At 43.9% G+C, this 25,124-nt stretch overlaps 1 protein-coding gene and 1 long non-coding RNA gene across 4 annotated transcripts; both read right to left on the minus strand.

Moving 5' to 3' along the window:
- Window positions 1-2,163: 2,163 nt before the first annotated feature.
- On the minus strand, window positions 2,164-8,941 carry LOC109166526 (transcription factor TCP2). 3 transcript variants are annotated; one of them, XM_019315467.1, is made up of 5 exons: window positions 8,624-8,894; window positions 8,252-8,347; window positions 7,836-7,943; window positions 5,691-7,652; window positions 2,164-2,544 (listed from the first exon to the last, which is right to left on the minus strand). In XM_019315467.1, exon 4 carries the CDS (start codon window positions 7,136-7,138, stop codon window positions 5,738-5,740), a length of 1,401 nt encoding a protein of 466 aa, XP_019171012.1. In that variant the 5' UTR covers window positions 7,139-7,652; window positions 7,836-7,943; window positions 8,252-8,347; window positions 8,624-8,894; the 3' UTR covers window positions 2,164-2,544; window positions 5,691-5,737. The 3 variants fall into 3 exon arrangements, 2 of the variants coding, with proteins under 2 accessions (XP_019171012.1, XP_019171013.1); XM_019315468.1 differs by having other exon boundaries at window positions 8,553-8,894; XR_002051673.1 differs by lacking the exons at window positions 2,164-2,544; window positions 7,836-7,943 and having other exon boundaries at window positions 7,272-7,652; window positions 8,624-8,941.
- Window positions 4,982-25,124, minus strand: LOC109166527. The gene is made up of 3 exons (XR_002051674.1): window positions 25,110-25,124; window positions 11,085-11,090; window positions 4,982-5,542 (listed from the first exon to the last, which is right to left on the minus strand). It is a non-coding gene; the product is annotated as an uncharacterized LOC109166527 (long non-coding RNA).

Here is a 25,124-nt window from a genome sequence, read left to right on the forward strand (position 1 = left end):
AATGTGATTGGATGTAAATGGGTTTTTCGAACCAAGAGTAAAGCGGATGGTTCAATTGAGAGATACAAATTAAAGCCAGGCTGGTAGCAAAGGGATTTAATTAGGTTCCTGGTCAAGACTTTTTTGACACATTCAGTCTAGTTGTAAAACCTACCACAGTCAGGTTACTTCTTTCTTTGGCTATATCTTCTGGTTGGAATGTGAGACGGCTAGATGTTCATAATGCTTTTCTTAATGGTAATTTGACTGAAACTATTTACATCGACAACCACCAGGATATATTGATGTTCAATTTCCTAATCATGTCTGTTTGTTGAAGAGATCCTTGTATGGGTTGAAACAAGCCCCAAGAGCTTGGTTTAACTGCCTTCATGCATTTTTATTACCCGTTGGATTCCAGGCATCGAAAACAGATGTGTCACTATTTTATTATTCCCAGAATTCTACTTATGTTTATCTTCTTGTCTATGTTGATGACATTCTGGTGATGGGCAGTGATCCGAATCTTGTGAGTTATTTATTGTCAAAATTATCTACTACTTTCAAGATTTGGGATCTCGGTGAACCAGGTTTCTTTCTTGGTATTGAAACCATTAAATGTAGTGACGGAATTCTTCTATCTCAACAACGATATATGCTGGATATTTTGAAACGTGCTGGTATGACTAATTGCAAATTTCTATCCAACCCAATACCTGTTTCGAAATCTCTTGCTAACTTTACAGATTTATATGATGATCCTACGCAATACCGAAGTCTGGCTGGAGCTCTTCAGTATCTTACTATCACCATACTAGATCTATCTTTTGCAGTCAATCAACTTTGTCAACACATGCATGGTCCTACGATCACTCATTGGGAACAAGCCAAACGTGTGTTGAGGTATGTCAAAGGGACTCTATCTTATGGCTTACGTATCCAAAAATCTGAGTCTAGAGAATTACATGCCTTCTCTTACTCAGACTGGGTTGGCTGCCCTGAGGATCGTAAGTCAACCAGTGGTTATGCTGTTTCTCTTGGGTCAAATCTTGTGTCTTGGGTGTGCAAGAAGCAAAGAACTGTGGCAAGATCCTCTACGGGGCTGAATAAAAGGGTTTAGCTGATGTTTGTGCTGAGGTAATCTGGGTTCTCTCCCTCTTACGAGAAATTGGCGTCACTGGAATTTCTGTTCCAAAGCTATGGTGTGATAATCTTGGTGCTACATATCTATGCGTTAATCCAATTTTTTATGCTCGCACTAAATATGTTGAGATTGACTATCATTTTGTGAGAGACAGAGTTGCCAAGGAAAAGATTCAATTCAACTTTATCTCCACCAAAGATTAACTTGCTGATATATTTACAAAAGGTTTAGTAGGTCCTAAGTTTTCTTTTCTTAGAGACAAGCTACAGGTCACATCTCTACCATGTGCTTGAGGAAGAATATTAGGACTCTACCTATGTATTTGAGTTTGCTTATAATTCCCAATCCTAGTCTCCCTCTGTCTTCTTTTGTATATATACATAGGTCTTGTACTCTTAAATTGAGCACTGTTAATACAATCTATTATAGTTCTCATCTCCCCAACCAAACTTCTACAGTCTTGCACTACAGTCGTTATGCTGTGGAACCGTGTCCACCTTGCAAGGTGGACACGGTTCTATGTTCAATTATTATGAATATGAAATTAAAAAATTATGAATATATAACTTTATAATTATGAATATATAGTTCAGTAATTATGAACATAAAACCGTATCCTTCTTGCAAGGTGGACAAGATTCCAAAGCATTGCGCTCGCAAGTCCTGAGCCCGCTTTCCTAGCCCCCATCTGTATTAAGCTTACTGCTTACCTAACATTCAGCAAGCTACGTCCACCCAACCCAACAATTTTATCCATCTCATTAGATTAAAGAAAAAAACAGAGTGTTGTAAAAAAAAAAAAATTGGATCGTGTTACTTTATCCCTATTAAAACGGTAAATAAAAACAAAAGCAGAAAATGTTTTCCAGGATTATTAAATACCTTAAAATAGCAGAAGAACTGTGAGATTTTTCTCCACCCCAGTCCCATTCCTACATAAGCTTTGCTTTAAGATAAAATCAGGTGAAAGTAGCATTCATATTCAACAAACACACAAGAAGATTATGCTGAAAAGTATGGAGGAAGCAAGAACACGTAGCATATGATATGATGATGATTCAACTGATGGCGGTTGGTTATGCACACTTAGATCGAAACTAACACACAAATCAAAATCTGGGAGGGGAAGGGATAATAATGTTTCAATCAACAAACATATCATCTGATCTCTATTATCTCATCAAAAATAACAAACCGGACTGCTACTGGGCACCAGCCATCATAAAAGCACCAAAATGCATGGATGCCTGCCTGGGAATATTATATTTTTGGGTGCCTCACAATAATTTATACTTTGTAATGGAGGATAAAATCCCATCTCACAATTACCATTACCATTACCATTACAATAAGCGCCGCAACTTCACAAGGGGAAACCAGAAAGCTTCTTCACATTAGTTCCCACTTCCATCTTCACTTACCTGCATCAATGAACCAACAACTTTAATTTAATTTAATTTAATTTGCTTCAATGTATCAGAAAAACACAATCTTTAATGAAATAAACATCATTTGTTTATGCATCATATATGGTTTTATGCTAAGGTTGCCTGCCATTTCCTCCTCAACAGTTACGTTGTTGTTATATGCAGACAAGGAATCTTATGTTGTTATGCAGCAGCTTATCATGAGGAAAAAAAGGGAGAGATTTGTTATATATTATGCTATTTTCCACCAGGATTTTTATTATTTCATAAAAATATTGCTTTGCTAGTTCTTGCAAGCCAATTATATCAAAAAGCAGATAAAAAGTTAAGTTTCCTATGCTTATAAAATGAGCAACATAATAATGATGAAAGTAGGAAAAAGTTAATTAAAATGATTTGAAGTCTACTATTACAATACTTTAAAGTGAATATTATTGCTGACTTATCATTATGAGAATAAAGAAATTTTGCTTTCTTTCAATACCTTTATTTGGTTTTGGAACCATTCTTTCCTAATTTTTAACTTTGGATCAAAACCCTCCACATTTATTGCTCAACTCACCTTATTAAACTGATTGCTTATCCTAACTCCAACCCACAAGTATCTATCTTCTCCTCAAGGGGCCCCACACACCAACCCAACAGAGAACAGAGTATTTGGGGCTAAATGCTGTCGCACACAAGGATGGATCTGTCCACTTTGGACATAATCCCCACATTGTCGCTACTCCCAAATACTACCTACTGAACCAATGAGTTAAGCCCGTGTGGGCCACAAGTATCTATCTTAATGCCCATTAATCGTTTTGTAAATAATGTCAAAATTAATAAAGCACACATATATTTACCTCTACACTAATATTCACTATATATATACATAAATAAGCACACACATACATATATGTAGGTGTGTACATTAACATTGCAAGTTAGATCATTTGATGTTTCTTAGTTTAGTTGACAAAAACTTTTTTTTTTCTTTTTTAAAACAACAAATACAATTAAGCAGGAATGTTTTTTTTTTAAAAAAAAGTCACAAATACAAGGAGGTAGGGAGGAATTCCAATGGCTCTAGACCAACCTAAGAACCAATAGCCTTTAACTAGAACATATACTACATCTCCTAACATGCTGATAAACAACATTATCAAAAGAATGAAAAATTGATAATTCTTTGTATGAGTTGATTTAGTATTACCAAATACAGAGTAAAATTTATATATTTAAAAATTATTTTAAAAGTTTTATTAAATACAAAAAGTTAAATTTAAAAATTAAAAAAAATGTTAAAAGAAAAATAAACAAAAAAAAAAATTGGTTTAATTTGACCATTTGAGTAATAAATTAAATAGTGTATATAAAATGTTATGTTAAAACTATACACGAAAGAAGTATTTATAAATCTGATCCGACTAACACAATCAGCTATCAACTATTAAAACATCTACATCAGAGGAGAAAGGGGGGAGAATTCACTACTTTTGAGGCTAAAATGCCATGGTGGCAAAGAGAGAATCAAGAGAGAGAAGGGGTGGGGAGCATCTGCAAATGTTGGGATATTACTCTGCCCAAGAAAAAGAATTAATGACGGAGGAGAGAGAACCAATAGAGAAATGGACATGCTTATTTTTTATATTTTTTTTTTATAAAATCAGTTTTGATTTTTTTTTTCTCTCCCCTCCCACATTATTCTCTTTCCTACTCACTCTTACATTCTCCCTCTAATATCTCCAACTGATAAGGATGCTTTTAGATATCAGATCATTGCCAAACACCTCCTTACACGCATCTAACTCACCGGGCCATTATACTCCAAAAATCTAATCCACTAGCATCTATTGATAACTAAGACTAGAAAGATTGATGTAAATTACAATTCCTTCCATTTCTTATATAAACTTCTTTATAAAGAACTCAAGAGTTCTATAAGACAACTTAGGTATGTGCCCATGATATCTCAGAAACTTACTCTAGATTTCTTCATACAAAAATTACATATGATTACTTTTCTTGAAAAACAAACCATTTTGAAGGATATATATAGAAATATAAAAACAGAAATACCATGTAAAATGAGAGTGTTTCCAGTTCAAGACAGACAACAAATAACATTAAAGAGACATCACCAGGATCTTTTGAGATCTTATGAAGACCTAAACAATTCTAAGGATCATTTCATATATCATATTTTAAGAAATGATTAGCTAGCAATAGATATTGTTTAACAAGATCTGACTGCTCATAAGATTCTTTTTCATTTAGACCTATATTCCCATCTAAGTATATTAGTTAATAAAGTTCAAAACAGGGTGCACAATAGGCCAAACATGTTTTTATTTTTTCCTCAAAGTTCATCTTTTTATATCTTCTCATATGACTAAAAACTTAGCCCTAGCCCATTTTTTTTTCTAACTTCGCCGGGCTAATCTTAAACCCACAGGCCACAGGACCCCGCCTTTAGAGCCAACTGCCGAGGTAAATTGCGAGTCGCGCAATCAGCCCAATAGTCAGATCCTAGTTTTCATGTACGCACAAGGGATCCAAATCTAGACTTCACGGCGCCTCCAGTCATAACATTTAAGGTAGGCGACAAACAAACTACCCGGGGTATAAGTTGATCATAAAAAAGAAAACTTATTATTATATCTTTTTAACATCTATTTACCCCATGAATGGATCAACACTACTTTAGACCCAATTTGGATGTTAGGGCAGATTTATTGAGCCCCATTTTAGACTGTCATGGAGACACAAAAACAGAATTGGGATTTGAAAAAAAAGGGAATGAAGGGAGCTAGGATGATTTAGGTTTAGGGTCTGGCATTGTTAAAGTGGGGTTTAATCCTGTAAGTAATTAACACCTGGCTAGTGTGGGCAGGGGCCATAGACATGCTAGGAAGAAGGGAACCAATTCAAAGAAGGAAACAAACAAAGAGACAGCAAGCCAATCCCTATTCCCAGGTATCCATAAAGGCAACAGTATAGCATTAGACTCCACTTTTGGTGAAACCAAGAATCAAGAACCATTTCAAGGTACTGCAACACGTAAACCCAAAAAAGTTTCTTGAAATTTGAAAACATGGCAAGAATATTATCAACCAAAAAAGAAAAGAAAAAAGAAAAGAAAATGAAGAGCTTACCAGGTTTGAAGATGGGGGGTTGAGAGGAAGTGAAAGTTGAATGAAAATCAATTCTTTCCTTTTCCCTTGTGGTCAGAAGAGGGGCGAGCGGCGGCGGCGGTGTGGGTGTCCCCGTAGTAGAGCTGCAAACGGGCGTCGAATCGGGGCAGAAAGTGGTGGTGGTGGTTGTCGGCGGTGGAGAGGGTGAAGAAACCCGGTGACGATCCGTCTAAGGGAGGAAACCTCTGGAAGTGAGGCAGGAGAGACGGGGAAGAAGAATTGGACTGAAGGGTCCCCCTATTAAGACCGGCAGGAAGGCCGGAAGATGAAGAAGACGGCGAAATGCTGAAGCTTAGGTTGTACTCGTTGTTGTTTTGTTGGCCATTGCCATTATTTCCGGCAGGGGCTAAATGGTCTGAAACGAAGGAGAAGGGCTGAATTGGAAGCTCCCCACCACCCATATTGAACAACGGGGAAGACACCGAAGCTAGAGGATTGGTCATATGAATAATGTTCCCAGGAAAGGCCGAGGAAGAAGAGTGGTGATGATCCATTGGGCGGGTGGAGGTTTGGCATAGCAGGCCGCTAGTGAAATAATCCATGGGAGTGGGAGATTTAGCAAAGAAATTTGTGTCTCCTCCTCCTCTGGTTTGGGCCGCCGCAGGACTGGTGGTTCCGGTCAACAGCTCAGTGAAAGACGAGGAAGAAATTGGGTTCAAATTGTGGTGGTGGGGATGGGCGGAGACACCGTGGTTGTGGTGGCCGGAGGTCTCATTATTTTCCTTCTCCTTCTCCTTCTCGGCTGTCCGCTCGCGAGCACGCTCCCGGGCCTTGATCCGACCCTCCGACCGGGAAAGCGAGAGCCCCCCGCCGGAGCCCTTGCTGGTCTCCGAGGTGCTACTACAAGACTTGGATAACAGCATCATATTCTGATCTCCTTCCATTTCAATGTCAGCCTGTTCTTGTTCTTGCAGGCCGGCGGCGCTGGACCTCCGCTCGTCGCTCAGCTCCGTGAAGGGAGGGTTCAAAGAAGGAAGGTCGGCTATGGAGGGAGCCGCCGCCTTCAACAGCCACTCCACCGCCTTGCTGGGCTGATCGTACCCGAGACGGTCCTGTAAATCGTAGAACTGTATGGCGGTGTTGACGGAGAGGCGAACACGCCGGTCCCTCAGCCCCTTTGATGTCAGTACCTTACTGTGCCTATCTTTCCCGCCGGAAGCTCGAGAAACCCGCACAATCCGACCAGACGAAGGCCACCCGCACAGGCTCCCAACACCAACGCCGCCATGGCCACTCCCAATATTCAATCCTCCTCTTCCGCCGCCGTTGCTCCTCTTCAGCTCTCCGTCGTCTTCATCCTCATCTCCGTTGTGGGCTATCTTGCCCGACGACACCATCCTCCCATTCCCATTTCCGATTCTTTGGAACTTACTACACCCCTGATGAGCTTCAATCTCCTCCATCTCCATACCACTTTCATACCTTTCTCAAAACCTCTCTTTAATTACACTAGTGTGATATTACACTTTGTACCCTGGGTTTCAAGAATCCAAACTAGGGCTCAGCTACACAGAGATACAGAGAGAGAGAGAAACAAAAAAAAACTGTGGGTAAGGTAGTGGGGGTGGGAAGGGGGTGTGGAGTGTTTATAGATGTGGGTTTTGGGTGTCCTTTGCATTGATGATGATTACGCAACGCAGGTAGAGTAGTACTTTGGTTTGTGGTGTATACATACAAAACCCCATATACGTATAGGTGAAAAAGGAGTACTTTTGTTTTGTGGGATTGATTGATTGGATTGATATATCACGTTCAGGACCCGTTGAAATGTCAGAACACAAGAGAGGAGAGAAGACGAGAAAGAAAGAAAGAAAGAAAGAAAGGCAAAAGCTTTTCTCTTTCCTGGCGACACTGCTTTCAAAACCTCTCTGAAACTCTTTTATTACGAGCTCCTCTTCCTCATCCTCTTTTCTCTTTTAGCTTCTGTGAACACAAAACCCAGAAAGTGAAAATATTTTCAGAAGCAATTAAAACAACACAGGCATCATTATCACTATCATTATTGAGGTAATTAATAACTAAACATCACCTAATAAATAACCTACTTACTACTACTACTAATAATCATCTCATAATATAATAAAGATCTCATTTTTCTTAGCTTACCCATAGAAATTGCAGGCCACCTTTGATCTGAAGCTTTGAGATTTAATTAAGCTTTTGGGGTGGGTGGGTGGGCGGGCTGAAGAGAAAAGCTAAGCGGCATGGCTTGATCTGAAAAAGGCAAGAAAGAAGGCTTTTTGAGTGAGGGCTATGGAGAGAGAGTTTACTTTTTTTTTTTTTTCCTGTAATTAAAGCCTTGCTGACCCTAGAAAATGCAGACCTTATTGCTCAACACAAAGATAATGACCAACCACAAAAATAAAAAATAAAAAATAAAAATTGCAACTGTGTAGATATTCTGGGATTTTAAATCTAACATTGGTATTATTGTATAAAAAAAATGAATAAATAAATCATGTTTTTTGTGTTTGTGTGTGGCTGTACCCACAGACCGCAAGAAGGTTGTAGCTAGTGTTAACCTCGTCGTTTTAGTTAGATGACAAAAGTCAAATCCTTAACTGTTCGATCTGTGATTTCTCCCCTCCCATCAACTCAAACCTTGTCCGGATCAGCTCCTGCCAGACATTCAACAACACCCATTAACACAGAATACACACAAACAACAACATAAATTCTTGCTAATTAAACATCACTTTTTCTTATAATGGCAACAAAAAAAGCTTGCATTTTTTTACGAGTTTTTAGGACAATGGTATCACCAGACAAAAAAAAGAAATGGGTTTCGCAGGAAATGAAAATTTGGGCGATGAAGATATATACTATATAGATCGAAGGAGCTGAGGAGGGTTTCAGTGGGGCTAGTCGAGCTCGGAGAAATTAAGAATGGGTACCCGAAATTCCGGCAATGTTGTTGCTTCCTTATCTTAGTACTTTGCCAACTCCGACGATACTCTCTCAGTGACTCACTACCATGTCCGGCAGCTTAAATTCAAAAGGCCCAACCACAACAAACAAAACAAGAATGAAACAATTTTAATGGAGCTGTAAAGCCAAGAATTCAGGTGAATTTTCTTGAAAACTTGTTTAAAATTCTAAAGAGAGAAAGGAGAGAGAGAGAATCAAAGCCCTAAGGTTTAGGGATAAAAGAAATGAAATGAAATGGGCATTCGGGCGAATCACGGGACTTATCGGGAAAGGACAGACACAGCGCCGTTCTTCCTCTCTCCTGCTTTTTCTTCCGTTTTTATTTTTTTTATTTTTTTTTTTTTTTCGTTTGCCAACAACGTAAATTTTTGTCTTTCTTAAATGACAGCACTGACCCTTCAATCAAATATGCTAATAAATCAATGCGAGGATATTATTCATGAATTATCTACATTAATACTCCAAATCTAAATTAAATTTTATATTTGAAATGAGTTTATTTATTCATGGGTTAATATATTAGGGGGACGTTTGGTTCACGGAATCTTGGATTACCCCAGGTAATAGGATTACCTCTGGGAAGGTAATGTGAGATTAAGGGAATGTAAGATTACCTGATGTGTTTGGTTAAGTTTTAGGAATATAATATTAACTTGTTTGGTTGGAGGTTATATTTTAAGTTATGTTACATCAATTACCTAAATGCCCTCAAAGAAAATGAGCAAGCTAAGTCTCTTTTTTTCCAATAATAATAATAATAATAATAATAATAATTATTATTATTATTATTATTATTATTATTATTATTATTATTATTATTATTATTATTACTTAATAACAGGCAAAAAAAAATTAAAACTTGCAAAAAAAATTAAACATGCAACATGTAGTTAAGATAAGGATCGGAGAAGGGAAGTACTGATGGGTTTGTCAATGGTGTGCTGCGTAATTGTCTATTGACCAATAAAAAACATGAAGTATGAGTGAGAGAGTGAGGGCAAATGTGAAATATTGAAAAGTAATATCACATTACCTAAAAAAAATTAGGTAATCACATTACCTCAAAGATACCCTCAAATCTTACGTGGCAGGCATGTTTTATTACCTTCAATTTCAGATTACTTGAACCAAACAATGTAATCTCACATTACCTTTCTTAGATTACCAGGGTAATCTGAGATCCCTTGAACCAAACGCCCCCTAGGTGTTTACAATTTTATCCACACACCAACTTTGGAAAAAAATTAATGTTATAACTATAATTAGATTATATATATATATATATATATATATATATATATATATATATATATATATATATATATATATATAGAGAGAGAGAGAGAGAGAGTTGCACTCGGGTGCGAACGGCTCGCCCAGGCGCGAAATAGGAATGGATTCTGTTCATCCACGTGTCCAGATCTAATGGATGAGAAACACTGATTTTTAAAAAAACGCGGTGGCATTTTCGTAAATAATTGAACATCGAAGTGCAAGTAAAATGTATTACAAGTGCATGTAAAATGTATTATAGGTGCAAGTAAAAATTTACACTGAGCATCAATACTTAGTTGCACTTATAGTTCTAAGTAGTTGCACCTATAGTTCTAAGTAGTTGCACTTATAGTTTTAAGTAGTTGCACCTATAGTTCTAAGTAGTTGCACACATAGGTATAAGTAGTTGCATCTAGGTGTATGAATGTTTGCGAGTGATTTTTAGGAGTATTACTACCCGCTGAACTCAGATCAATGAATGTTAACAAGATAAAATTACATGCACTTATAGGTGAAAGTAGGTGCACACATAGTTATAAGTAGTTGCACCTATAGTTGTAAATAGTTGCACATATAGTTATAAGCACACCCAAGTGCATGAATGGTTGCGGAAAGTGAATGCTAACAAGACAAAATTACATGCACTTATAGGTGAAAATAGGTGCACTTATAAGTGATTTTACTTGCACTTCGATGTTCAATTATTTACGAAAATGCCACCGCGTTTTTTTTAAGTTATTAGATCTGGACACGTGTCGCGCGCTGATTCGTTCGCATTTCCCTCCTGAGCACTTATTCGCACCTGAGTGCATCCCTATATATATATATATATATATATATATATATATATATATATATATATATATATATAATTGAACATCGAAGTGCATGTAATTTTGTCTTGTTAGCATTCACTTTCCGCAACCATTCATGCACCTGGGTGTGCTGATAACTATATGTGCAACTATTTATAACTATAGGTGCAACTACTTATAACTATAGGTGCACCTACTTTCACCTATAAGTGCATGTAATTTTGCCTTGTTAGCATTCACTTTCTGCAAACATTCATGCACCTGGGTGTGCTTATAACTATATGTGCAACTATTTATAACTATAGGTGCAACTAGTAATAACTATAGGTGCACCTACTTTCACCTATAAGTGCATGTAATTTCGCCTTGTTAACATTCATTGATCTGAGTTCAGCGGGTAGTAATACCCCTGAAAACCACTCGCAAACATTCATACACCTAGGTGCAACTACTTATAACTATATGTGCAACTACTTAGAACTATAGGTGCAACTAAGTATTGATGCTCAATGTAAATTTTTACTTGCACCTATAATACATTTTACATGCACTTGTAATACATTTTACTTGCACTTCGATGTTCAATTATTTACGAAAATGCCACCGCATTTTTTAAAAAAATCAGTGTTTCTCATCCATTAGATCTGGACACGTGGACGAACAGAATTCATTCCTATTTCGCGCCTGGGCGAAGCATTCGCACCTGAGTGCGATTCTATATATATATATATATATATATATATATATACTAGTTTTTTACACGCATTGCGCGATTGGGATAATGCCCAATATTTTTTTTAAAATAAGTACTTTAAAGTGTATCAAGGCAATATTAAATTAGAATTTTTCATGCATAAATAATTGAATGTCTAATTTGCGTATTTAAATAGGTAATTCTAAGTTTACAAATGTAAGATAATATAGTCAAGATTGATTATAATTGTCAATAAAATAATTGTATAGGTATGGTTGAAACCAAATAGGGACATAATAGAGAGCAAATAAAAATTAGGGTATAAAATATTAAATATATACTAATATTGAAGAGTTAAGTACTGATTACCAAACAAGGACATTGCGAGTTAGTTTCACACTTCAATTTGTTGTGTGATTTGAATACTCTTTTTGTCAATAAATCCCCCATGTAGTTAATATGATTGACTTAATGTATATTTTTTTATTTTTTTATTTTTTAAAACAATTGTTATTATTATTATTATTATTATTATTATTATTATTATTATTATTATTATTATTATTATTATTAAATATATGTATACCCTTAGGTCATTTTACATGTTAATCTAAACAGCTAATTTTTTAAAATATCTTTTTACCAACCGTTGATATAATTCGCTTGTCAAATCCACTAATATAATCCGCTAACGCTAACCTCTAATTGCTGATTGTCAAACAAGGACATTGCGAAATAGTTTTAACTTCAATTTGTTGTGTAATTTTAATACTCACTTTATCAACAAATCCTTCAAGTAGTCAATATGATTGGCTTTATTAATTATATATATATTTTTTTTTATTTTTTCATGCTATTAATAAAATACTTGGTAAATAAATATATAACATTATTTTGTATTATTATAACTTTGATATTTAATTAAAAAAAATAGTGCACAAAAAAAGATAATAGACAATGTAGTGAATATAATCAATTGATGAATTTTTTTTTAATGCAATTCATGAATTTGAATGTAAAGAATTTTTACATTGGAGAAAAATAAAGACAATATAACTAATAAAATTACTTATCTTAATTAATTTATTGATAATGAATAAAGACAATATAACTAATGAATTTGTTTTTGTTATTTAATTTATTGATAATGAATAATTTTTATGAATAAAAACACATTGTGGACACATAATTATAAATTAAAGAAATGCATATGTATTATTTTTTGTTGTAGCTACAAAATTATTATTTAATTTAATAAGAGAAAAATAGAGTACTAATTATGCCAACTTTGATTGAGATGGGGTTCGAACCTAAGACCTTTCTTATTGAAATAAATGAGTAAGTTAACGGTGAACTAACAGAAATTAACAAAAAAGATAATATTTAACGGAAAAGTTAACGGATAATCATATTCATTAAGGACAAATTAGGAAATCTCAAGGATAAATTAAAATATGATCAATCTGAGCAATTTATTTGATTAAAAAATTTGACCGTCATTTTTTCTACCCATTATAGGCCTAACTCTCTTGGGCTCTTATTAGTATAGTATAGTATAGTATAGTATAGTATAGTGTATATATATATATATATATATATATATATATATATATATATATATATATATATATATATATATATATATATAGGGTCCGGTTCACATGAAGACTCATTCTTAGGTGAGGATATGAGGACTAATTTAGACCATTAAATATGAATGATGCACGACTGGGATTAAAAGGAACAAATCACACAGATTAAGGAAACAAATACCTTTAAAATATTAAACAAATACCTATACAGAATGTTGTGTATTCTTATACCGAGTGTCATGCACCAATAACTCTCTGATTGTGCATTCAAACACCGCCAAAAATAATCTACAATGGACATTCCAATGTCCAACGATGCACCACACTAAGTGCACTAATGCGCATCTCACCAACTTACAATGCACAAATCACAATACTGGGTTGCACAACCAGCAATCGCAGCTCCAAATCGCTTTGGGTTGATTTGGCCCAATACCCTTAAAATAGTATAAATGAGTTACAATTGTACTGAATAAACAAAGGGATAAATTTGGCCAAAGGGGCCTAACTACCAAGCCCAACCACATGGGTGGACTACACTATTCCTAACTAGTGGACTGTAGAAGACAGCTTACATACTGCGCCATTGACTGAAGAAAAAGTTAAGAAAGAAGAATAGTTGATAGTTTCTGGAACAAACACCACTCCCACTTTTAATACTACAACCAAGGCCACATGTCGTGGATAGGTGCATGGACCACAATGCTCCGTATTCCTCTGCCATACGTGTGCCCCACAAGGTGTCGTGTTTTCCAGCCAAACATTTTCTTGCGCTCTACGTCGCAAAGCATGTTAGGGGTCCCCGCCAACCGCCCGAAGACTGCGCATGTACCCCCACCCTACTACCTCACTGTGTGGCTCGCCCACGCAGCCTGTCCGAGCGGTTGCCTCTTCTATTGAAAAGCCCGTCGACCAACTGGGTGATCAGCCCTAGCTAGCTAAACAAAGTTGAGGCCCTCCAATAGTCGACGGATGGCCAAGGCAAGCCCACAAGGGGGCGTAAAGGCCCCAAGGGCATGGACTCGAGAGTGGTCCGGCGACCAACTAACAATGGTCCGCTTTGCCCCCACTGGGACCGCCACTCGTCGATGAACCAAGATTCGATGCCGGAGTTGCCAGTTGGCGCCCCCCACGGCCCAAGCAAACTACTCCTTCTTGCCATTTGTTTTCCTAAATTCTACTACATACCGCGTTGTCAACGCGACATTAGTCCCTTTCGTAAACTTTGTGCTATGACTCCCTATACTTTATATCTTACCACACGCTGGCCTACAAACTTTCTCCCATTCTCCACTTCACACCCCATCCAATCAGTCTTTGCGCTCTGACCCCTATACTTTATGTCTTACCATACTTTTGGCCCCCAACTTTATTTCTCGACCCAATTTAAGCCCTAAAAACAGTGTCCTTGGGCTCCAATTATTTCCAAACCTAACTAACACTCGGGCTTCCCCTCCCTAGTTGAAAATTGACATTGGCCCCAAGCCCAATGACCCCATCAAGTACATTGCATGCCACCTACGAAAAATCCACATAATTCAATCACAAAGTAGACAATATTATACTCAAACGATAGACGATTAAAAACATGAAACCAACTTGCATAGTCCATGGTTGGAAAAAGAAACACAAAAGAAGAAAACAACCCAAGCAAGATGGAGAAAAGACAATGGAATGAAACATAAAAACCCCAACCACTAAAAAAATCGCTGCAAAAGTCATAAAATAAAATTAAGAAACATAATCACAAAATATGAGATAAATCCCAGCCACCAAATGACCCAAGATGGATATATATATATATATATATATATATATATATATATATATATATATATATATATATATATACATACATGAAAAACTTCTACATATTTACAAAAAATTGCACTACATCTTTTATTTAAGGTTTGCTCTAAAATGATGCTATTTTTCACCAAAATAGTGTTGTTTTTCTCTAAAATAATGTTATTTTTTCCTAAATAATGTAGTGAAACTTTTACATATGTACAAAATTATCACTAAATTTTTTTATTTAACTAAATATCTCATTATATTGTGTTCTTGATTTATTTTTGTTATTGATGGATATATTGGACTCGGAACGAACCGACCCGGAGAGACGGACCCGAGAAGCCCCTCGGCCCAGTCAAGTGGGCCGTGGCCGAGTTGGCCCAAGGCATCTCGGCCTTGGGCGGAGTCCGGCCACGGGTGGGCTCGGTACACCCGAGCCCACCACCATGGACTCGGCCACTGGCGGGTCGGTCAATGGTGGACTCGGCAGCTCGGCCCTGCCGAGTCGGCTGGACTCGGCTAGGCCGAGCTCGGCAGCTCGGCCATGCCAAGTTGGCCCGCCTTGGACTCGGTCCCGGGGGGGCGCGGTCAAGGCGGGCCGATCCAACTAACCCCGATTCTAGGGGTACGGTTGGGGAGTTTGAGCTGATATAAAAGGACTCTCTCTTGTCCTAACAAGGGACCTGATCATTACACAACACAATAGATTCCTAAATTGCTATCTTCTAGCCTTATTGTCATAATCAAGCCTTGTAATAGCTTATTAGTGATAATTAATACAATATACGGTCCCTGCGACCTACGGTCCCCGCGACCTTATTATATCTCTGTGTCACATTATTTATTTCGTACGTATACTTATCCGGGTTTAATAATTCGGGCTACCCCCGGGGAATTAAATCCATCATTGGTGCTCTTATTGAGAGCTGCTGTACAAGCTTGAGCGCTCTCCCCATTATCATTCATCCACAGCGATGACGAGATCGAGATCCAACTCTCGCCACACCAACGGTTCCCGCGGCACCCAGCTCGTCGCAAACGGGAACGGCCCCAACAGGGCCCCCAGCGTCCAACCGGCCGCCTCCAATAGGTCGGGAGGAGACCTGAGGGCCCAGCTCACCAACCACCGCAGCAGTGGTGCACCACCCCCCGTGGCTGCCGCTGCTACAGCTCCCGCTACCGCTCCAACTCGCGCCCTCATCCAGGAGGGGGTGGCGGTCTTCGAACAAGCCTCCACGGCACTGGCCCGTGTTGCGGCGGGCCTCCGGGCAGAGGAACAAGCCGACCTAGGCGCCACCCAAGGGGGCGTGCCGCCGAGCGCCATACCGCCTCCACCTCTCTCCCGGGGGCGCAGCGGGCCGGGCGCCGTGCCGCCTCCGGCACGGGCCACACAAGGAGAAGTCAACTCCCCCCGCCCGACGGACAGACAATGAGGAGGAAGCTCCCGCCGAGACCGTCAGCACGGTGATGATGGAAGGGCCCCAACCCAAACCAGGCCCGCCCTGGAATGGTTGGGCGAGCGCGTGTCGGCACGGGACAGGTTGGGTCCGAGGCCGGCCGCCAATGACCCACCAGCGGCTGAATCGTGCTCCCGCAGGCCGCCACGACAAGCGGCGGGCACTCGGAGGTCGCCAAGTCGCGGACCCCGAGCTCGACCGCAATAGGAGGCGGGCTCGCGTAGATCCCCAGACCGTGAGACCCGAGCTCCCCGCGACGCGGACAGCCCGCCCGGGTGGAGCGAACAGGTGAGACAAACGGCCGAATCCCGAGCTCCAACCTGGACGAGGTCGAGCAGTTATGGAGAAGGATGGACGAGCTCCAGAAGAAGTTCGATGAAAGGGACGGGTCCTCAGAGTCCAACGACATACTGTCTACCCCGTTCGTGAGTTCTATCATGGAGGAACCCCTGCCTAAGGATTTCCGTTTCCCCACCGTCAAAGCGTACTCGGGAACCATAGACCCGCGGTCGCACCTCACCAGGTACAGGGCCGCCATGATGATTACCGAGGCTACCGACGCCATCCTATGCAGGGGATTCTTTGCCACTCTGGACGGACAGGCACATGACTGGTTTGGGTCCCTCCCAGGAGGATCCATCTCTACTTTCAAGGACCTAACCAAGCAGTTCCTGTCCCACTTCGCCACCAGCATACCAAGGAAGAAGCAGATTGCCGACCTGTGCGACCTGAAACAGAAGAGCTCGGAGTCATTAGCCGAGTATCTCAATAAGTGGAAGAAGGAAGTCATGGGAGTCGCCAACTTCGATGGTAAGTCGGCTATACCAATTTTCAGGAACAATGTGAAGTCGGGTGCTTTCCACCAGGATCTCATCCGGTACCCCCCAAAGAACTATGCCGACCTGATTGACAGGGCGGCCAGATATGCTGACGCCGAAGCTGCCGAGAAGAGAAAAAGGGAGCATGAAGAAGGGAGAGGTCGGAAGGACAAGGTCCCCCAGGAGGAACGCGGCAGGGCATCTCGGCAGCATCGTCGCGACTACGCCAAGGGGCCCAGGCTGAACCCCACACGTTTCCTTACCCCGCTGACGCACCCCGTGAGTGTCATCCTAGCCCACGCGGAGGACTAGGGGATCATCGAGTTCCCAAAGGAGGAGTGCATGAAGATCTCGGCGAAGGGCGATCCCAAGAAGTACTGGCGGTTCCATCACCAAAAGGGTCATGACACGGACGAGTGCATCCTCCTGAAGAAGCAAATTGAGGAGCTCATCTAGAGGGGTTACCTGGGCCACTTCATTAAACGGCCTAGCCAACCCCAAGGCCAGGGCCAGGATAACGTATGGAAGAAAGGGAGTGGTGGCTCCGCGCCACCCAACCCGGCACCCCGCAAGAGAGAGCACGGCCAAAGCTCTGAAGAGGACGACAAGACGACAGAAGACTCCCAGCCCCCAAAGAAGCAGTCCATTTATGTCATTTTTGGAGGACCCGAGGGTGGCGAAACCCAAGCCGAACGGAAGAAATGGGCGAGGAGTCTATACGTCGGGGAGGTGACACAAGCCCCACGGGAGAAGAAGCTACGGAGGGAACCCATCACCTTCACCGATGACGACCTGCCGGACGGTCCCCTACCACACCGGGATGCCCTGGTGATCAAGTTGGACGTCAACAACGTAGTAGTGCACCGAGTGCTCGTAGACACGGGCAGCTCGGTAAATGTCATGTACTACGACATGTTCATCCAACTCGGCCTCCCAAGGGACCAGCTGGAGCAGGTTAGGACCCCCCCTGTCTGGGTTCACGGGGAACTCGATCGAGACGGAGGGATCGATCAGCCTGGATGTGGAGATAGGCACCACACCTCACCTCAAGAAGTGGAGGGTCGAGTTCGTGGTCGTAAAAATCAGCTGCGCCCACAACATGATACTTGGCCGACCTGCTCTGGAAGACCTCAGGTGCGTAATTTCCATGGAGCACCTGTGTCTCAAATTCCCGACGCCGAACGGGGTCGGGACTGCCCGGGGGGACTAGAGGGTGAGTCGTAGCTGTTACCTACGGGCGTGCCGCCAGATGGGCAAGAAGGACCTCCGGGTCCACACCATAGCCGAGAAGGCCTTACGAGACGAGACGAGTCGGCCTCGGGCCGAGCCCATAGTCGAGTCGGAGGAAGTCGTCCTGGATCTCAACCGACCCGACCGAGTCGTGAAGGTTGGGGTCGGCCTCCCGGATGAGCTCCGAGCTCGCATCATCGACACGATTCGGAGCTACAAGGAAATCTTCGCATGGGGCCCCGAAGACATGCCGGGCCTCAGCCGCGAGGTGATCACACACGAGCTGGCTGTGGACCCCTCGGTCAAGCCAGTCCAACAGCGGAAGAGGTACCTCTCCACAGACAGGAGGGAGTTCGTGAAAAAAGAGGTCGACACCCTCTTGGAGATAGGTCACATCAGAGAGGTCATATACCCCACCTGGCTGGCTAATGTGGTCCTCGCCCCGAAGCCGCCCACCTGGAGGATGTGCGTGGACTACACCGACCTCAACAAGGCCTGCCCCATGGACCCCTTCCCGCTTCCCAACATCGACCAGCTGGTGGATGAGACAGCAAGGTGTGCCCTCATGAGTTTCCTTGACGCATTTAGGGGGTACCACCAGATCTTTATGGAGGAAGCTGATGAAGAGAAGATGGCTTTCACCACTCCAGAAGGGGTCTACTGTTACAAGGTCATGGCCTTCGGGTTGAAGAACTCGGGTGCCACCTACACCCGCATGGTAGCCAAGGTGTTCAAACAAGTCCTCGGCCGCAACCTACAAGCTTATGTGGACGACATGATAGTGAAGAGCACCGAAGCCAACCTGCACACGGACGACCTAGTTGAGGTATTTTCAATTATGCAACGTTTCAATCTGCGTCTTAACCCCAAGAAGTGCACCTTCGGGGTCCACGGGGGGAAGTTCTTGGGGTACATGGTTTCCAAGAAGGGCATAGAGCCCAACCCGGACAAGGTAAAAGCTATCCTGGACATGGAGCCCCCACGGTGTCTCCGGGAAGTACAGCGCCTCAATGGGCGACTAGCGGCCCTCGGTCGTTTCCTCTCGAGGTCGGCCGAAAGATCTCTGCCATTCTTTGGAGTACTCAAGAAGACCAAGGGGTTCGAGTGGTCTCCGGAGTGCCAAAAGGCTTTCGAGAATCTCAAGACATATCTGATGTCGCTCCCCCCACTAGCCAAACCCGTCAAGGGGGAGGTCTTGTACTTGTACCTCGGCATCTCCCAGGCCGCGGTCAGCTCTGTGCTGGTCCGGGACGATGACGGGGTCCAACGGCCCGTGTACTACACGAGCCGAGCTCTATGGGGAGCGAAGATCAGGTACACGCCCGTCGAGAAAGCCATATTTGCGGTAGACATCACCACAAAGAAGCTCGGCCATTATTTTCAGGCCCACCCCGTTCACGTCCTTACCAACCAGCCCCTAGATGCGGTGTTGAGGGCCTCGGGGTCGGCCAGCAGGTTGGTCAAATGGGCCATGCGGCTCAGCCAGTACAACATACAATTTCAGACCCGCCCAGCCATCAAGGGGCAGGCACTAGCCGACTTCATAGTCGAGTGCACTGCCCGGGAAGCCACCGAGCAGGTCCGAGATGAAGACGAGGAGTGGTGGACTCTGTCCACAGACGGATCTTCGGGACCAAAAGGCTGCGGGGGTGGGTCGTCCTCATCACACCCGAGGGGTTCAGAGCCTACTACGCCCTCCGTTTTGCCTTCAAGCTGTCCAACAACGAAGCCGAGTACGAGGCGCTCCTCGGAGGGCTCCGCCTGGCACTAAACATGAGGGTCGAAAAGCTCAAGATCCGATGTGACTCTAGGCTGGTAGTGGGCCAAGTCACAGGAGAGTTCGAGGCAAGTGACGAGAGGATGAGGAGGTACCGGGATGTGGTGCTCCAGCTCCTGGGCCAGCTAATATACTATGAAGTCCTACAGGTACCCCGAGTCCAAAACACGGATGCCGACATGTTGTCCAAGTTCAGCCAGGGGGCCCCGGAGCACATCTCAAAAATTGCCCGAGTCGAAGACTTCGAGAGGTCGAGTCTGGAATTCTACCCAGTCCTACCCATACAGAGCCGACCTCCCTGTTGGTTGGACCACCTCAAGGAGTACAAACAGATAGGTACGCTACCTCCTGATGAGGTTGATGCCAAGCTAGTGAAGTGGCGTGCCCCCACATATGTCATCATGGGGGACACGCTCTATAAGAGGTCGTACAACGGCGCCCTACTCCGCTGTTTGTACCCGGACGAAGCCAGGTCGGTCATGGAAGAAATCCACGAAGGGACCTGCTCCGCCCACCAGGGCGCCTTCACCATGGCCCGTCGAGCCATCTTGCAGGGGTACTTTTGGCCGAGAATAGCCAAAGAGTGTGCCGACTACGTAAGGAGTTGCGAGACATGTCAGCACTTTCAGGTCGGCCCCGACCGACCCGCCACGAACTACACCCCGATCAGCTCGGTCATCCCCTTCTCCAGGTGGGGGGTGGACATAGTAGGAGCGCTGCCTATGGGGTCGGGCAAAAGAAAGTACCTCATAGTGGCTGTCGACTACTTTACCAAATGGGTAGAGGCAAAGCCGCTGGCAAGCATCACAAGTGCCCGGTGCAAACAGTTTGTCTACCAGGACATTTTGTGTCGATTTGGGGTCCCGATGCAACTCATCACTGACAACGGGCGCCAATTCGAGGCGCAAGAGTTCGAGAGTTTCTGCGCCGAGTGGCGCATCAACCATAGCCGAGTAGCCGTTTGCTATCCACAAGCCAATGGGCAGGTGGAGAATGCCAACCGCACTATAGTAAACGGTCTGAAGAAGAAACTTGAATCCGCAGGGGGAGCATGGGTGGAGGAGCTCGATGCCATCTTATGGGCCTACCGCACCACCCCCAGAAGGGCCACCGGGGAGACACCGTTTTCGTTAGCTTACGACTTTGAAGCCCGAGCCCCAGCGAAGGCGGTCATACCTTCCCGGCGAGAAGAAGAATATGACCCCGACACCAACGAAGAACGCCATAGCACCGACCTCCACATGATAGATGATAGAAGAGAGGCAGCTTCTATCCGAGCTGAAAACTACCAGCGACAAACCAAGTCCTACCACGACAAACGAGTGCAACCCCGTTATTTCCAAGTAGGGGACTATGTACTCCGGAGGAGAGAAGCAAGCCAACCCCAAGCCGGAGGGAAGTTCGCGGCAAACTGGGAGGGCCCCTACATTGTGGCAGCGGTGGTCCGTCCCGGCAGCTACAAACTCAAGAACCCCAAAGGGAAGGAGATACCTAGAGTTTGGAACTCGGAGCATTTGTTGAGGTATTACCAGTGATCCACCGCAGACCAACTCGACCGTACGGAGTTAGCGCCATCTCCATTAGTGTTTTGCAAATAATGTCATAGGAGGCGGCAGGCCCCCTCCGTTGCTATGAACAGAATAAAGTTATGTAAAAAGAAACACCTTTTCTTGTTCACCCATCGCGAAGGAAGGAGTTTTTGTACCCGACTTCCCCGAACATACCCTAAGGGGGCACGAGGTCCGACCTCACGTACCAACCCCGACGGAGGAGCCCCAGGGTCCAATCCAACAAGGACTCGACTATCGTGGCTAACATACCCTAAGGGGGCACGAGGTCCGACCTCGCATACCAACCCCGACGGAGGAGCCCCAGGGTCCAGTCGAACAAGGACTCGACTATCGTGGCTAACATACCCTAAGGGGGCACGAGGTTCGACCTCGCGTACCAACCCCGACGGAGGAGCCCCAGGGTCCAGTCCAACAAGGACTCGACTATTGTGGCTAACATACCCTAAGGGGGCACGAGGTCCGACCTCGCGTACCAACCCCGACGGAGGAGCCCCAGGGTCCAGTCCAACAGGGACTCGACTATCGTGGCTAACATACCCTAAGGGGGCACGAGGTCCGACCTCGCGTACCAACCCCGACGGAGGAGCCCCAGGGTCTAGTCCGACAAGGACTCGACTATCGTGGCTAACATACCCTAAGGGGGCACGAGGTCCAGCCTCGCGCACCAACCATGACGGAAGAGCCCCCGGGCCTAGTGTTCAAAGAACTCGGTTCGAACGGCTATAAAAAAAAAATCAGACTCGGACGTGTCCGAGATCCCACTCGGCCACGACAAAGTCCTTGCAACTCGGCCACGAGGGTCTCGGCTACGGCCGAGTCCCGAATCGGCCCCGAGCCCCGAGTCTAGGCCCCGGCCTACCAAGGTGTTCTCTCTTCTTTTGTGGAAGCACAAAGGCAAACAAGAGGTGTTCTAACATGTTTCAAAACACAAAGAAGTCCATACAAGATAGAAAATGCAATATCAAATCGAAGAAATACGAAGTTCATACGGACAATGAGTTCAAGCAAAACGAGCAAGCTCCACATGAAGCCAAAACAAGCATAAGTTTTCGGCTCTAAGTGCCACAAAAAGAAATCAGTCTTGGCTCTAAGGGCCACAAAAAGTAAGCAACTCAGAACTAGCCATTCAAGTCGGGGGCGTCAGGAGCAGCCATCCCCTCAACATAAGTACTCAAGCTAGCATGGATGCTCTCCGTAGAGCGGAAGACGGAACCCATATGATAAAGAAGGGATGACGCTAATCAAGCCGCTATCAAGTCTAATCCTTGAGGTTGGGGTCGGCCACGTTGGGGTCGGCCATGTTGGGATCGGTCACGTTGGGGTCGGCCATGTTGGGGGGTCGGCCACGTTGGGGTCGGTCACGTTGGGGTCGGCCACGTTGGGGGATCGGCCACGTTGGGGGGTCGGCCACGTTGGGGTCGGCCACGTTGGGGTCGGTCACGTTGGGGTCGGTCACGTTGGGGTCGGCCACGTTGGGGGTCGGCCACGTTGGGGTCGGTCACGTTGGGGTCGGCCACGTTGGGGGGTCGGCCACGTTGGGGTCGGCCACGTTGGGGTCGGTCACGTTGGGGTCGGTCACGTTGGGGTCGGCCACGTTGGGGTCGGCCACGTTGGGGTCGGTCACGTTGGGGTCGGCCACGTTGGGGTCGGCCGTGTGGGGCTCGGACACATGGAGTGCGACTCGTGTTTACTCTCTTTCATTAACGAACCTCGGCCCAAGACTCCTCGGCACAAGGCACCTCGGCCCAAGAGGGGCTACCTCATGAGCTCACCCAAGAGGAGGACGACTACCTCATGAGCTCGCCCAAAAGTGAACTCAGAAATCAAAGTCTCATACACGATGTCAGGGAGTCCAAGACTTGTTAGTGTTCTTGCGGAAGAGAAGAAGTCCCGATTGCGATCGAGTCACACCAAAGTCGGCCAAAGAGGAATGCGGAAGAGACGAAGTCTCGCTCATGATGGATATATTATGATTGGAGCAAACCGACCCGGGAAAGCGGAACAAGGAAGTATGGAATAGACCCGGGGCATAGTGGTTGGGCCCCGTGCTCGGCCCAAGGTGCCTCGGTCATGGTGAGCGAGGTCACAGGAGGTCGGCTAATTATCAACTCGGGACAATCGCGTGGGAGTTAGCTCGCAATGTGTCTACTCTCTATCGTTGTCGACTTATCACAACGAAGAGAGTGGGGGACTCGTGATGGATATATTGGACTCGGAACGAACCGACCCGGAGAGACGGACCTGAGAAGCCCCTCGGCCCAGTCAAGTGGGCCGTGGCCGAGTCGGCCCAAGGCATCTCGGCTTTGGGCCGAGTCCGGCCACGGGTGGGCTCGGTACACCCGAGCCCACCACCATGGACTCGGCCACTGGCGGGCCGGTCCATGGTGGACTCGGCAGCTCGGCCCTGCCGAGTCGGCTGGACTCGGCTAGGCCGAGCTCGGCAGCTCGGCCATGCCGAGTTGGCCCGCCTTGGACCCGGTCCCGGGGGGGCGCGGTCAAGGCGGGCCGATCCAACTAACCCCGATTCTAGGGGTACGGTTGGGGAGTTTGAGCTGATATAAAAGGACTCCCTCTTGTTCTAACAAGGGACCTGATCATTACACAACACAATAGATTCCTAAATTGCTATCTTCTAGCCTTATTGTCCTAATCAAGCCTTGTAATAGCTTATTAGCGATAATTAATACAATATACGGTCCCTGCGACCTACGGTCCCCGCGACCTTATTATATCTCTGTGTCACATTATTTATTTCGTACGTATACTTATCCGGGTTTAATAATTCGGGCTACCCCCGGGGAATTAAATCCATCAGTTATTTTAATTTATATCAATATAGTTCTACTTCTTTACTTGCAATTATTATGTTATATATCTTTTGACCAATTATGAATGCCCTAAAGAATGTCGGACTCATCATCTTCATCATGATGCATGCTCAGTAGTGGAATTATTTTTATGGCGGCCCCGTAGTGAATATAATGGACTTCAAATTCAAGTATATATTTTACTTTAAAAAGCTTTAAATGATGAGTAAACATACACATTTAATTTGTTACTTTATATAAATTTGAGAGTACATATTGATGTTAAGAAATGGGCAAGGACCCATAGTTTCATGGAGCGAGGTGCACTACTATGTTATTCTTCCCAAGCTAAGGTAATTAATTTACAACCATTATTAGAATTATAATATAGGCAATTTTGGAAAAATTAACTTATCAATCAATTTTGATTTATTTAATCACTATTAGTTGTTTGACTTGGTTAAACAATCAATATGAGTGCTTAATTAATTAATTAGCTTTTTGTAACAATTTATTGTTCCAAAATGCTAAAATTCAAAAAGCTCTCAAAGTAGCTTTTTCGATAAGCTTTTTGAGAAAGTCATTTTGCATTTAATCAGCTATCAGCTAACAGTTAATTTACCAAATATATTCTATA

This window comes from Ipomoea nil, unplaced genomic scaffold (assembly GCF_001879475.1).
Source record: "Ipomoea nil cultivar Tokyo-kokei standard unplaced genomic scaffold, Asagao_1.1 scaffold3100, whole genome shotgun sequence".
Classification (NCBI taxonomy): Eukaryota; Viridiplantae; Streptophyta; class Magnoliopsida; order Solanales; family Convolvulaceae; genus Ipomoea; species Ipomoea nil.